This window comes from Lates calcarifer, linkage group LG6 (assembly GCF_001640805.2).
Source record: "Lates calcarifer isolate ASB-BC8 linkage group LG6, TLL_Latcal_v3, whole genome shotgun sequence".
In the NCBI taxonomy this organism is placed as follows: domain Eukaryota; kingdom Metazoa; phylum Chordata; class Actinopteri; family Centropomidae; genus Lates; species Lates calcarifer.
In genome coordinates this window covers 15833616-15849596 of record NC_066838.1, presented here as the reverse complement: position 1 = coordinate 15849596, position 15981 = coordinate 15833616, and the positions used below count along the sequence as shown (strand labels likewise).

Genomic DNA, 15981 nt, shown 5'->3' with positions numbered 1-15981 from the left:
TAGCATCCATCTTCATCTGGTCATTTATTGCTTCTTTCTTTTCATGGCATCAAGTCTCTTCCCCCTCCCCACATCCCCATCTCCTGCTCTTTGCACAATTCAGTTTCTCTCTTTCTCCCAAGGTGGAAATACTGATCGTCATCCCCTCCAAATATTGTTAACACTGATTCACAGACCCTACAATACACTGGATACTTAAGTTAGTTCATAACACACAGCTGGAAGTGGTGATGCATTGTCTCTTTTTGATTATTTTTTTCTTTACAAATGGAAGTTATTTTTGTACAGTTAATTAAGAGAGTACAATTGGCAGAAAACAATGACCAAAGGCAATGCTACATGTAAATGAAGACACCACTGCCACGGCCCCACACACACACTCTTTCTTACAGACACATGCACCCGCCCATACACACACACACAGATACACAGGCACAGGCATTCATGCATCCACACACACATTCAGACCATGGCATATCAGCAGCAGATATGAGGTCTTTCATTTTGAAAGTTTCATCAGAATATTTTGAGTTTCTGCTCACTCAGAACAAAATGGCATGACATGTTAGGACTAATGAGGCTATTGAAACCCTAACAGAGAGGCGCAGGAAGGGAGGATATTGCAACTACACTGGACACGTCACACTTACAGAACAAGACAGGACGGGACAGCACAAAGGCAGGGAGCGGAAAGAGAGGGGAGAGTCAGCGAGGTAGAGTCAGAAAGCAGAGCGGAGGGAATATCAGCCTGTGATTACTGTATAGGTGCAGGTGTGTTTCAGTTCTTTTCCCATCTAATCTTTGGTCCATTTGTCCAGGGCTTTTCCATAGTTTTAAACCTGTAGGGTGCGTAACTAATCTGCACTTTGTTGTGGTGTTGGTTTGGTGTTGCATGTATTTTGAATAGTTTTATGTGTTTGTGTATGTGTGTGCTGATGTCAAGGGCGACCTTGGCTCTGTGTTCTGTAGGGCTCAGCATATCAGATCACACTCTCAAAGAGAAGCGTACTCTTGGTTCCCGCAGGGGGCAACAGCTTGGCCTCGCTCTCCGGCGCCAGGTACTCCAGGTGATGTCTGCCCCAAACTGGGGTGGTTAGGTGCTGCCACCGCTACACAGAAAAAAAAAACACAAAAAACAAAAAGCAGGGACTTCATGAGCTGTTTATTGGACTGATGCTTCAGCCTGCTCTAATGAGCCTTCTCTAATGAAAAATGATGAAATCAGCAAACCAAATAACTAACAGGAGAGGGAGTGCAGTATCCAAGGAGACACATTCCTACTCACTTATCAGCAATCATCAACAGAGACACAAACACAGGAGAATGTGTGCAAACACATTTGCACCCAGGCGTACTGACCTCCCGCAAAGATCCTTTGCAGCGCAGTAGTTTGTAGAGAACAGTGAGAGGGATGCAGAGCATGGAGGACAAAGCCAGTGCCCAGCCAAGCGCTTCACCCCACAACGGGTATGTGTACACTGTGTTGTAGGTCAGGGGCTTGTAGTTCACCACGTGGAACAAGAAAACTCCCTATATGCAAACAAAAAATGTCAGCTGTTTTCAACTGGCAGGTAGAACTTGTAGAAAAACAAACAGAACAACACTTACCACACAGACAAAAGGCGTGATGTAGGACCAGCACCACTTCATGTAGGGCAGGGGCTGATAACCGATCATACGAGCCACGTCGTCCATGAAACGGTCTGCGCCTACCATGGATGACATGGAAAGATGTTGAGATGATGCACTGAATAGTGCGATTTGTGTTGTCTGTGTTGTAATTGTGCAGTACTGTCTCACCATAGACCCATGCAATCACCACACACTCCCAGAAGGCCTGCCACAGCAGAGTGATGCCACTGGCAGAGTAGTAGTCAAACAGCTGGAAGACATACATCCCTCCCTGGCAGAGAGAGAGAGAGCAGTCAGCATTAAGACTATCCTGTTAATACTTTATGTGTGACCTATTTCCAGCCTTGTCTCCACTGTTTAGGCATTCATCCCAGTTCAGTCCTGGCAATAGTTTCCTCAGTCCAATTAAGCATTAGGTACACAATGCATGTATTTTAAAGAATCATTAAAATAATCTCCTGATAGCAAAACAATCTTAAGCTCCGGTAAGAGACTATGGCCTTTTGTTTAGCCTCTGAATGGCATCGTGTTCAGCCCGGATGTTTGTTGTTGTATAATCTGCCAGCCTCCAAATGACTGTGTGTCCCACCTAATTCTGAAGAATTCAACTAAGAGTCTAAAACTCTGGGAAAACCTCACTGTACCTCTGTGACCATTGACATGTCGATGAGGAAGCAGATGACGCAGCAGATGGCGGCTACCACCTCTCGCCGCAGGGAGCCCAGGACAGATTTAGGGGGTAGCATGTCCATGATTCCCGTTATCAAACCCTCAACCCCTACAAACTGAAAAGTGAGAAAAAAGAAAGTGAAGAGGTAGCAGAGAGAAAGAGAGAGGGAAAAGGTGAATGAGAGACCAAGAGACATAAGGCCCTATCTTACACCTGGTGCAAGGTTTCAGCAAAAGGGTTGCAAGTGTCTTTGCTGCTTTCAGACCAATGCAGTTGTCATTAACCCATCCAGCATCTACATTGTTTAAATAGCACCTGCACCTGCACCCATCTGAGCACCCACGGCCATGCTACTCTTAAAATGAGGTGTGGTCAGGCGCATTGTTGGTGCATTGCTATCTTGAGGCAGCGGAAAGCAACTACATGACAGACCAACAAAATCCTGTTCTGAAGTCAACGGTGCAGTGCTTTTAAAGGTGCATTATCAAAATAGTAATATGCACCTACATAGGTGGGTGCACAATGTGCATAAACTCTGCTTGCACACACATCATGGCTGTCTCTTGGACATAAATTAGGACACATTACAGGACTTTAGAGGGTGTGATGCTGAATTGCCTGTGGTGATGCCAGTGAACACAAATTTGCCAGCAGCAACATGGGCAAGGAGAGATCAGCTGGCATAAGAAGCTGTCAAATCTACCATTATAATAGCAATCTGCCAAGCTGCAAGCGCACCTGTCATTTAAAGGGAACCAGAGATAGCACTCTGATTAGTTCATTGCATGTTACACCCAAAACACACCCATGGTTAACCAAGAGGCTAAGTACAACTCTTTTGAATCATGGCATGGCACTGCGGTCGTTTTTTCTGCTGTTAAATTAGCAAAAATTGACGCCCTAAATGTACTCGCTCCATGTGCTTTAGACAGTGGGCTTAGACAGTTAAAATAGAACCCAAAGGGACACAAAGGTGAGGAAGTGGACTAAAAGTCTGAAACATGCGTCTTACTGTACTAGACTCTAGTAGATAGTAACTCTAGTAACTAGAGTATTGTACATGGAAATAACATTAATGTGTTCATTCGATGACAGTGTTGGATACATCAAACAAAAATATCCATGCAGAAAACATTAAAACTTAATGCAAAGGCAGGGGTAATGGTTGAGAATTATACACAAAATTTCACTGTTGCTGACTCAACCCCATGATTATCTGCTAACCTCCCCTTTCAACCAATCAACGTACATGTCACATGCACTGAACTGCAGATGCAATTGACATGTAATTGAGATTTTGCAGGTGAGCATGTCAGCTCAGATTGCCCTTCCCAGTCTCCTGACACAGGAATGTTTTATGTGGATCTTTGCAGAAACATATTTCAACCACCAGAATGAGTTCAGCTGTGCAGCTATTTTTACATCATTTACTAGAAATGGCAGCACATGCATGGGCAATGTGGCTATGGCAGGAGAAACAGAAAGATGGATGGAGAAGAAATGAGGGAGAGAATGGAAAGTGAGAGTAAATGAATGGACTGGAAAGTAGACAGACGTGCTCTGTGTGAATCAGACAGAAGCTCATTGACAAATCCCTGGGCTGTAAAACAATGGATGTAGGCACTGGCTCAAACAGACACACAACAAACAGGCTGCTAAGAAATGCAATGCTAAAACTGGACATGATGTGCCTAGACTATTTCTGTGAGAGGAAATGAGAGAGAAATAGAAACAGAAATGTAGATCTACTACTATATCAACTCTACGTCAAGTTTTAAAGTGCTATAGAATCAAAAAGCAGTTAATACCTTATAGTAGCATACAGTTCCTCAACGCTAAACTAGAGTGGATATAAATAAACAAACAAACTCAGATATGCCTGTAAATATTACCTGGCTGTCCAAGCCCAGTATGAGCAACATAAAGAAGAAAAGTGCTGCCCACAGTGGCGCCAGAGGCATCAGAGTCACAGCCTTGGGGTAGGCTATAAAGGCCAGGCCTGGACCTGCACATTAAGAAACACAGTGAGAAGCATAAAGCATCAAGGGCATATAGCCCTCGCTGTCAACACTCAGCTCATTACACTGGGTTTTAGGCGGCTAGCTGCATTCTTACCACTCTCAGCTACCTTACTGATGTCCACGCCTTGCTCTGCAGCCATGAAGCCCAGCACAGAGAACACCACAAAGCCAGCAAAGAAACTGGTTCCACTGTTAATGAGGGCCAGCACGAATGCATCCCTGCACAGGAATATAGGGAGGAGGAAAAAGGAATAGGGAGATAAAGTGGAAACAGAACAGCAAGAATGGCATTATGAGAAAAAGATGCATTATAATATACTGTAACATGAGGCTTACATAAGATACTCAAGACAAACACTGGCAACAGAAGTTATGGGCTGGGATAAATAAGTGGATCAATAACAATTTCTCTGAAAGCTGCTGTTGTCTTTGTAGCTGGCAGGGGGAGAGGAATAGGAAGTCTGTTTCAAGGTCTGAGAGGGTAGAGAGCGAAAGGATAACCCCTACTGACTAATAGCTACATATATAGAATATATGTCCCACATTATAATAACGCATGCATGTATAAATTATTTTGGATCCTGGATCTAATTCCCATTCAAGTATGAAGTCAACAATATCCCTGTTATCTGGTATGCACAGCGAGGAATGACCTTGTGTTTATCCTGACAAGTCAAGTCTAGTTGGCAACGCCAGCCAAGAATCCTCTCTGTATAAACAACAGTTGCACCATGATAGTTATTATAACACTATTGCAGCTGATTTCAGCAGCAACCTCCACTCTGTTAACTGTCAATGAGCTCTGTCAATCTGAGGCAGTACTCAGAGGTATGTTTGTGGATGTAGATAATCAAAAAAAGTGAGAGTGGGTGTTTGGGTTATGTTAGCAGTCTATGTTAAGACCACAATCATTAAGCAAGACTTAAAGTCTACTGTCACACTAGTAGCCCTGTGAGGCTGTAAAGCTCTTTAGATAATAGAAAACAAAGTTGCTGTATGGAGACAACACTTTCTGTAGAAGTGCAACATGCTAAACTTTGCACTGTTGGTGGAGGTGTTACTGTAGACAAAGCAAAAGGATTTATCTACTGTTCAGTCTGCACCTCAAGACATGGGTCAACTTTCATCAGTGTGTACTGGCTCACATGTACTTGGAGATGAATGCTAACATTCTTATACAAAAGTTAGCATGCTAACAGCTTTTGGATATTAACGTGCTGATTTTTACTTTATAGCATCTAAGGTTATGGCTTGCAACATTAACACTGTAAAGATTACCACGTAATGCCTAGCTTAACTTTGACAAATGTTAGCAATGTTAACAGAGTTTTTCCTAAGTTTAGTAAGGTATGCGGGGATCCCCACCCATGAAAATCTTATGCTTTTAAATTAAAACTATACAATTTTAAAACATTTTGGACCATTTTTATAACCATCTGTGAACGAAAATTTGGACAAGCTAGAGCATGTAATAAATAAACAACACGCAAAAAGCTTGAAGACAAACCTTCACTGGGGACCAACTACAACCATTAGATCTGGGAATTTATTTTGTTAGTTTTGTTGCTACTCACAATAATTTTACATTAATTTGGCTTAGGTGCGGCGCAAAATGATTTGGGTGCTGCACCTAAGCCTTATAATGGTAGGGGAAACCCTGAATGGTTCCTGCCATTAGACACATGAAGACTGCTAATATATCACGTTTCATGACACGATTCAAGATATTTCACGCTGCACAGAGGTCTTGCAATAAAGAATAACAGATGGACAGACTGACATGTGACTGACATTTTAATCCCTAAAGCTACACCATTAGCATGGCTTAAAAAGACAGAAGTTGACCAAAGCTACGTGATTTGAGAGCAAGTGAACAAGACCCCAAAAGTCCAGAGTCCTTAATATACTGTACAGTACATGAGCAATTGACATACACATCTCCCAAAATATTCCTGGGCTACTTTTAGTGTGTGTGAGAAACAGGGCTGAGCTGACATACCTCAGAATCTAAACTCATCTTTCAATTTCCAATTAAGGTCAAGGCAGAGAAAATGTCAGATGGCAGGATATTCATCAGACTCGTCCTATTACGGGCATTACAAATATTCAAGCAATAAGTGCTTTTTTTTTTAATGACCACTACTACTCCTGTGAAGCTAACTACCTCATACGGGTCCCGATATGTTTACCTCTGTCTGTTTAGGGTAAACACATCTAAGCTCATCAGTCTACCTACAAAACAGAAACCTTCTACTGTACCAGTTCATTTGTATAACAAAATAAAATAGAGCTAGTAGGACTTAAGGATACTCTTATGATTCATCCTGGAAACCTATGCATTTCTATTTTTTATCAGGGAGAGAATTACTTTACATCTGAAATGTGAGTAGCGTGCTAGGAAGTCTTTGGGTCTTCGATCATAATTCCTGGCACACTCATACAGTGTATTCATCAAGCCTAATGGTTCTTCTGGAGGCCAGAGAACAGCACAGTCATTACAATACGACATTCATTCAACACAAAAATGAATGAAAAAGAACAGATCTTTTGGTCATGTGATTGTAAATACAGACTGTGGTTGCTTTCATTCTCTCTTTCTGTCAGAGTGTGAGAAGTGAAAGATAATTTTTGAAATGGAAATACTATTTATTTTTTCTGGTTTGTTTGGTAGTCCTTGAGTCCACAGTCACATGCAGAGTCTGGCTGATGGTATTTGTGTTGATGTTGGCCTCCTTCCAGTGACAGTGGTGTCTGATTTTATGTTGTGTAAAAACTCACTGGTAACAGTTGTTATGGAAGCGGTTGTAGCTGCCCAGTGCAGTCAAGGCACCCAGTCCAATGGCATAGGAGAAGAAAATCTGAGTGCCGGCATCAATCCACACCTATCACAAGGAGAAATATGTGAGTAACATCTCACATTCTTTTAACCCATATTTTTTGTCTGTCATATTTTCTTTTCACTACACTGCTACAGTACTGTGTATTGATATCTGAATGCAAGTTTGTGAAAAGTTATACCTGTGCTTCACCAAGTTTGGACCAATCTGGTTTCAGGTAGTAAACAATTCCATCTAAAGCTCCAGGTAAAGTGACTCCGTGGGCAAGAAGAACGACCAGAACCAGGTAGGGGAACAGAGCTGTGAAGTACACAACCTACAGAAAGAAAAAGAGAACTGTGAAATACATTTCTAGATACTATTGGACCAATTTGTAGGATATACTTGGGGGTGGGGAGGTGAAGTTTGAGTGCTATGCATTAACTTGCATTAAGTGAAAGTAAAAAAAAACTCCACAGTAAACATTTAAACCCCTCACATTACATGAAGTAAGTACATTAAAAAAGATGTGGTTATATGATGAATTTAACAGGCTAGCTGGAAAAGTTTAGTGCTTATCAACATGGTCCATCAGCTATGGTCAAATGTTTCAATGCAATAGCACCTAAGTATGTTTTTATCACTTTGATTAAGCAATTACCTGCTTTGCAAATACTCAAGTCTTAAGTAGAAGCCCATTAGGTCCTTCCTGTAGTAGATGTGTAATGGGCCCTGTCATGTTACTTTGAAGAAAAGGTAGCCTGTAAAATGGAAAGCCAGACAATTTGTAAACCTCCTGCAATAGCAGGGGTTTTTGGCAGACCTTTTCAGAAGGTAGTCTTTGTCAAGTTATGCTGAGAAAGCCACCCCATGCTACCTAGTAGAAGCATCAAGTCCCAGCTAAATTAGTACGGTAAGAGCAAAGTAGTGAGAAAGCACATATTTGCCTTGATCTAGGGCGAACATGGGCAGAAAAGCCCCTTTCCAGCTCTAAAACATCTACATGGTGGAAAGTTACTAATCGGCTTACAGCTGGCTGGCTGGCTCAATCTCCTTCATTATTTTTTCCCCTTGCTCTATGAGCTGCAGCTACTCTGGAGACACAAGTATGCAAACACAGACAGCTCCATATGCTATACATTAAGGATGCATTCATTATGTCAATGTATCAGAGCAGACACATTTAAAAGAATGACAAGTAGACCTCTTTTTTCTATAACTAAACTGAAGTCACTCAGAACAATGTGTATATAGATCATAACATAATAGGGATCTAGGGATCAATGGAAGATTAAAGCCTGACTGAAACATTAAGCTACACGCATCAACATATACACGTGAGAAAATGGTAAAAATGCAGCTACACAAATCAACAGACATTCAAAAAAATACACGAGTGTTCTTATATTTGCATTCATATGTGTTTCTGTCTAGACACTGATCCTCTCACTATACTAAAGCTGATTTGGCGTCAAGGGGCAAAATACTGCAATTATTTAAATCTTTCACACGAAGCCATGCAAATAATAGTCTGCACTCCATGAACCCTGATAATGGCACGTAACATTTTATGTACAGTGTGCATATGAAGCCATAAATATTCATCTGCGCTCATTAACCCCAAACACTATCATGTGACATTAAGCGTTATGAATTGCACAGTCAGAAAAGACTTTACCTTGCCAGTAGATTTAACTCCTTTCCACATGCAGAAGTAAACAATGATCCAGGTGGCTATGAGACATAGCACCATCTCATAGCTGATGTCGCCAGGCTCATGCAGCCCACCAGACAGACGGAGCACTTTACGCCTGAGAGGGAGGACAGAGAGAAATGCCCATTAGAAAAGACAGTGGTTTCAAACACACCAACGGTATATATTTAAAGACAAAGTAAATAAGCGAATAACTTCAGCAAGGAGATATTAAGGTACTTTACATTTTGCAAGCCGTATTAGATTTTCATAAGCCTGGAATTATTCAAATCTTTATGGTTTTGGTTTTACATAATAAAATCTCTGTGCTAGTCCACCATGAAAATTTAGACATACTCCCAGAACTCGATGACCGGGGAGCGCATGCCCTCAGCCTCCACGCAGCTGCCGTTGAAGACGAGTTGGGCTGACAGGTTCAGTGGAGATGTAGAGGGGAGCAAGTTGGAAAGGGGGGTAGCAGATGAAGGCAGAGCAAGCTGGACAGCACTACGGTTGTGGCAGGTGCGCCGAAAGTCCTGTGTACAGTTCGGGGTGTTCCAGAGATGTCCACAGGTGGCCCAGGGTAGCGGGTTGGTGAAGGAGTGGAAGAGAAAGTAGAGGCCCCACACCAGAATCATGATGTAGTAGGTGTTACAGAAGAACACAATCACCATTGAAGCCAGGCCCAGACCTGAAAGAGAGAGATGAAATTTGCAAATCAGAGGTGATGAACGGTATCAAAATAACTTCCTGAAAGAAATATAAGTGTGTTCTCTGTGTGTCCGAGATAGGCACCTTTGAAGAGGGGAGCGATGTTCCATGCAGAGACCCCTCCTTGCTTCATGAACTGTCCCAATGCAATCTCCAGGAAGAAGACTGGGATGCCCCCAATGAACACAATCAGCAAGTAGGGGATTAGGAAAACCCCTGCAACACACAACACACATATTCATCACATGGTACCTGAAGTAACAGGAACTATGAGATACATTGTCTGATAGCGGGAAGTACCCAAACATTCAGTAAAACTCAAAAACAATGATTACCTCTGTTTCAAATAAAAACACTGGCAAGGTTTGGATATTTAATAGGAAACATAAGTGAGTGGTTTTTGGTCCCATTAAGAACATAAGAATGATAATAATGGCAACAAATCAATAAATCCCTTGTTGTCACACTTAACCACATCACATATTTGGCTTTGTTCACTTCAAACAGCAGATGTTTCGGGAAGATGAGATGAACAGCAAACATGACATTACGTAACATCATATGTTCCAGTTAAGTTTACTGTAGTTGTTAAAGGACTCTGTCGTTATGTGCCACAAAAGGTATATTTACTGAACAAGTGTGTTTTTGATGTATGTATATAAATAATATGTTAACAGTGTTTTTTTTTTTTACTTGTTGTTTTTTAGGGAGTGGGCATCCAACAAAGGTCCTTGGCACTTAATTAAACCCCTGGCATCCAAAACATCCCATAGTAAAATTATTTGTGTTTAAATGGTAGGTAAAAATCTGAATTAATCATATAGATATATTTTGTTTTTTGGTAATAAATTACAGTATTTTGGATCACACTATTCAGATTGGAGTTGAAGTGTTAAGCGTGCACCATTTTGTCAATCATGCTTCACAAACCTTGAGAAGTTAAAGGACACAAACAGAGAAGGTCAGTGTTTTCTATAAATAATCTTATTTTCAACTCTCATACTGCAGCAGAAACTTGCAGCGATCAAGAACAGACAGCAGAAAAAAAGACATGAAAAAAGGCAGCATGAGACTTTTAATTCACTAAATGGAATTGCAACGATCTGGTTTGAATAATAACATAACTGGGTGATGCCACCACAGTGCGCAGATGGGAGGGAGTCACATGACCAGCTATGACGCAGAGCAGAGAGAGGCTGAGAAGAAAGGAGGGAAAGATGGATAGATCACAGGAGACGGAGGCAGAAAAACTGGGACAACGCTGTGGTAGAGGAGGTTCAACAAATACAAAAATGACACACCAAGGCATTGACCTGGTTGTCTCTGCAACTGCGCTATTGATTGACAATTTGTGCCTCATTCAGTTCATCATTCTTTATGTCATTCTCTGAGAGCACAGGGCTGTAGCCTTATAAGGAAACATTCGTGAGCGGGAGTCTAAGAGAGAAAGGGGTGGGAGATCAAGAGAGACACAGGGAGAGGGAGAGGGAGAGAGAGAAAGAAAGAACGGGAGAGAGATGCAATAGGAGGCGTGAATGGAATGACTGGAGAAAATGCTTGCGCTGACATACCCCAACATATTGGCTAAATCATAGAGGAACTGCAACCTTAATAGGTTTAAGTAAATCCTCTCTAATCATAACTGGACCAGACACATCAGGCCTAGCAGCTGAGTTACAAATAAATAAATAAAAAAATGAGATTAGAATAGATGAGAACATTAATTCCACACATTTACAGTACACTCATCTATTACTGACTCCAATAGAGTGTGTCCTTGATTCAGTAAAAAGAAGATCTGACTAAGAGCCCCAGCCCTTATCTGAAACAGTTGTGTTACAAGGTGTACCCGGGGTCGGTCAAGGACGTAAACTGAAGTACTAGAAGGGATGTGGCTGCGCTGGCACTGAGGGGAGGAAAGGACAGGCACAGTCACAGGACAGTTATTGTGTGACATACCCATATGCCTCCTTATCAGGAGCAGAGTGGGAGAGAGCACCTTTGTATGCTACATGAGTGCTGGGCGGGAGCACAGGGGGGTGGACTGTGTGAGGCAGGCCATTGTTATACGATACCAGAAGGTGGGTATCAGAGCCACGGGTCACAAGACACACACACACACACACGAGAGAGAGAGAGGGCGGGCTAGACTAAGAAACACACACACACACACACAGTCGCCCATTCAGTTTCATTCCAACTAAACACCTCATAAAAAAATAGGAAAGTGGGTAGGACAGAGATAAGAGAAGTCAAGGCCAAAAGCTGCAGTCAGGCCAGGTTACTATTGGACAAGTTGGCACAGATGAAAAAGGTGAGGATACAGGAAAAGACATAAAAGAGCTCAATTGCCAGTAAGATAGCAGCGGGGCTACTATAGACCAACTTGTACTAAGTCTGTCTGTTGAGCAATAGGTGGCTATAACCAATAACATGAAACCACGTGGGTGGGCACAGCTTCCCAGCTACGTGCTCGCAGCCACGCAGGCCCTGGTTTGTCTACCTGTTTCGTCTATTACAGTATTATGTCTCCACATGCTGCCTTTTACTGGTATCTGAGGTGATCTAAACTTTTACAAGCTGACTACAGTAAAATACCAGGGAGATTCTTAATCTAGGTGAACACATTTTTGCCCCTTAAGATTTTCTAAAATATGTATATATATGTTAAATGTATACTGTATTCTAATACAGAGGCAGTGGTAGCTCTAAACCTTTGAATTTGACCCTTTTATTCACCATGCACAGACATCTCCCAACATGAGAGAAAGTAAATAATTAAGCTTAGAGACAGTATCCTTGGCTAGATTTCAGGCGAATGTGATGGGCCATGCTGGGAGGAAAGTGGTGCACTATATTAATAAACTAAATGATGTGTGTCCACGCACAAAACAACTTTAATGGAAGACAAACTCACAATCCACTGTTGAAAATCCAAAGAATGTAGTTGCACACTAACATTTTATACTCATTTGCAGTTTTTGAAAATGTCAGCCTTGAATATCAATCAGAAATGTTTTTTTCTAAAATGGGCCAAAGACATTAAAGTGAGAATTCTCATATGTTTATAGTAACACAGAGACCTGTATTAACTCCACAGTGCTCCTGAAGCTCACCTCCTCCGTTTTTGTAGCAGAGATAAGGGAACCGCCACACGTTGCCCAAGCCAACGGCAAAACCCACGCAGGACATGATAAAGTCCATCTGTCTGGTCCAGGTTTCTCTCTCCACCGCTGGTACTGCTACAGCCCCGTTTCCAGTCCCAGCTGCAGCCCCATCCTGGATCTGTGGTGGGCCAGCCCCTCCGCCATCACCACACCCTGGGCCCGCACCGGGCACAGGCACCAGGGGGCGAGCTGACCCCCCGCTCTCCTCCTCGGACAGGGTCCCTGCCTCCAGCTGGGGGAGACTGATTTCACCTGGACGGGGAAAGATGTACAAAGGTCAGATGAGAAAGAAGAGCAGATCACCAGAGGAAGGAAGCAGACAAGGAGAAGAACAAATGGAAGCAGATAAGACAGCAGGAGTCAGTTATGTCTGAGTAACACTAATAAAATATCTACATTCTTATCACGGACGGCAGCAAACAATATTTTAACAACACTCATATCTAAAATATACACACTCACAACTTCACATCACACGTCAGCACTGGAGACCGATGAGCCACAGTCCTCCTGGGCCAGACTTGCAATGAATGGAAGAGGGAGACTACGCGCTTTCCATTCATTGCAATAAAGCGCCAGCACAACCTTAGCCAGTTCCTACAAACCTCCACTAAGACAGAGCTGAAGTACATCTGTACACATTCACTGTTTTTTGTGTGTAAACTGCCCTTACACAATTAGTATTAGAGCTAAAATCGTGTTGCTGTTGTTCTGCCATCACTGATCCCTCCCCCCGATGTTCATTCTCTGTGTCTGTGTCTCGCAGACAGAGTGATTAGTGTGCTGCGGTACGACGCAAGCAGAGAGAGCCCGCTCAAGGTTTATCTCAAGCCCCCGTGTCACCTATTGTCATCTATTTTGCACACACAACAAAAGAGTAAATGCATGCAGACACCAAAACTTAAATAAATGCAATGTGTCACTTAATCGCTGCCATTCCATGATATCAATGTCAGCCACTCTGTGCTGGATGCAAAGGGAAGCAGCTGAATCCAGATCAGAGCAGTTTGAGGGTGTGTGTGTGTGTGTGTGTGTGTGTGAACAGAGGAGTGGAAAAGAGTGGGAAAGGTAAGGGGTGTCAGCACCTACAAAGCAACTTAATGAGAGGATACCTGTGGTTTAAGATTATTTGTGTGAGGGAGAACTGTTATGTGTGACAATTTAATGTTTATCAAAATAGACCACTAGTTAGGTTTGCTTAGAAGTGAAAAATCTATTGTTCTTGGACATGAATGGAGTCTGTGTCAAGAATATAACCCTAATTACTCACATCTCAAGTGGAAACAGACTATTGTGTGTCCATGAGTCATCTAATTTTGTGAGCAGGATAAGCCTTGTCAAACTAAATGATGATGCACTCATGATACTGACGTAAAACGCGACAATTATTTGTTAGGGAAATAAGTATCTTCTGTGCTTACAGGGAGTGACACCTGTTCAGCGCCATATTTAGCATTAAAATGACTTCTGTTCAGTTGTTGGTGTATATTAGATATTTTTAAGTGTATTTATAATGTGATGAGAAATATAGACTGAGGCAGGTTGAGTGCAGCTCGTGTGGGGCTGCTCTTGTCCCCCAAAGAACAATGTCAAAGCAGTGGCTTAAGGCAGGGCTGCTCTCATTTACTAGCATGTTCTTATTGGTATAAATCATATGTAAAATACCAAGACATTATTAAGCAGTGGAGGTCATTCAGCATACTCACCTTGGCTGTTCTCTTCCAACTCAGGTGACATGTTGTTGGGTAGCGGCAGAAAAATCTTTTTTATTTTATTTTCTTTAAAAATGCAAGCTGGCTTGTTGAGTTTAGCCAGAGACTGCTTAAGTTTTATAAATGTGCCTGGCTAACAAGGCACCCGGCGGGCTCAGAGAGGCAGAGACAGAGAGACGTAGCCACAGTAACAGCTATGCCAGAGCTCCAGTTGTCTTTTTTTGGTTTTCCGAGTTTGTTATTTCGCCTTCTTGATATGAAAAAAATCGCAGTTTTTGTGTATTATCACACGTTGGAACCCCTCAGCTCAGCCAAGAGATGGAAAATTTTCACAAAGGCGCCGCGGTCAGTTCAGCCGTTGACAGGGGGAGATTCAAAAGCAGTCGACGAAGCACTTGAAGGTAAGCCTGAAGAATCTCATGGATAACAGTTAAATGAAAATGATACTGTGCCTTAGGGTGACGATTTTTTGGTTTGAACAGCCCAGTCAGAAGTCCATGAACCTGTACGTGATGCCGCGGCTCAACCAGACGAAGAATGCGAACTGCTGCCTCTGCTGCTGCTGCTGCTGCTCCACCACGGTCCGTTAGCTGTGACGGACACCCCCCCCTTCCCCCCCTCCGCCCCCCCGCTGTTGGCTGACGTGATTGGCTGAGGCCGACCCAGTGCGGTGCGCACAGCATCAGCAGCACCACTCAGTCAAAATGAGAGGAGTCACAAGGATGGGTTTATTACACTTGCATACGTCCTTGACCTGAAATCACACAAATAACTGCAGATAAATGCCCAAAGCGGCGTCTGATGGCGTTTTGCTCTGCTTATTTGGTTTATATTTCGAGGCCTGTCGAGGGACAGTAGAGACTTGGGAATGCAGGGAGAGGCACTGATTATCCACTTGAGAACTGCCTTAGGACGTTTCGACTATTTAAAATTATAGATTTTCTTATCTGTCTGTTCTCTCTCATCTCCCCACCTGCAGTAAGTCTCTCACAGACATTGCGGGATTGACCTCCTGGGGGGGCCCTACTGACCTGGGCTATATATGGCAGTTTCATTATGTCCCCAGGCATCCAGAGACCAACCAGTACTCTAGAGCTGAAAATATTCAGTTGATCAGTCGCATAGCTGACTGACCGAAAAGTCAATTTCGATAACTGATTACTTCTTGAAGGTGAGTTTTTTTTTTTTGGCCGTATTTCCTCAATATTTTGTTTCTGACAAAACAATACATTAGAATATGTCAACTTGTGTGTTAATTATTTGACATAGAAAAGAATTAAAGCAACAAAACTTTAAATCGAGTCCCTACCTCAGATAAGTGAAAGAAAAATTGAGTCTTAAACTAGATTTTCATACAGAATCCCTTTATTAGACCAGGCTATAACATGTCTGATGGAGGAGCTGGCATAGTTAATATTCTACTTCAGTGGTGCAGAAAATTTGAGATCAATCAAATTATATAGGTAATCATGCCTTACCCACCAGGAACTGTGGCATCATTAGCCTTAGTAAATGTATCCTAATTTACTAGTTATAGTAAGTGTCCATCCAGAGTGTGC

The 15981-nt window shown here is 42.4% G+C and overlaps 1 protein-coding gene and 1 long non-coding RNA gene across 2 annotated transcripts; one reads left to right on the top strand and one right to left on the bottom strand.

Annotated features, from left to right (window-relative positions):
* Positions 1–5: 5 nt before the first annotated feature.
* Positions 6–15027, bottom strand: si:ch211-117c9.5 (sodium- and chloride-dependent creatine transporter 1). The gene is made up of 14 exons (XM_018668135.2): positions 14417–15027; positions 12660–12962; positions 9628–9759; positions 9190–9523; positions 8818–8950; positions 7342–7476; positions 7102–7205; positions 4418–4542; positions 4195–4307; positions 2277–2417; positions 1801–1903; positions 1609–1709; positions 1360–1530; positions 6–1109 (listed from the first exon to the last, which is right to left on the bottom strand). Exons 1-14 carry the CDS (start codon positions 14445–14447, stop codon positions 981–983), a joined length of 2055 nt encoding a protein of 684 aa, XP_018523651.1. The 5' UTR covers positions 14448–15027; the 3' UTR covers positions 6–980.
* LOC127142568 (uncharacterized) lies at positions 7118–12786 on the top strand. The gene is made up of 5 exons (XR_007813418.1): positions 7118–7224; positions 7378–7446; positions 9624–9739; positions 10251–10338; positions 12644–12786. It is a non-coding gene; the product is annotated as an uncharacterized LOC127142568 (long non-coding RNA).
* Positions 15028–15981: the final 954 nt, after the last annotated feature.

Coding starts and splice junctions, on each gene's coding strand:
- si:ch211-117c9.5 (XM_018668135.2), bottom strand. CDS start 14,447: ATGTCACCTGAGTTGGAAGAGAACAGCCAAG. Junction 9,524..9,627: donor CATCGCTCCCCTCTTCAAAG/GTGCCTATCTCG, acceptor TCTCTCTTTCAG/GTCTGGGCCTGGCTTCAATG. Junction 8,951..9,189: donor CCGGTCATCGAGTTCTGGGA/GTATGTCTAAAT, acceptor CCTCCCTCTCAG/GCGTAAAGTGCTCCGTCTGT.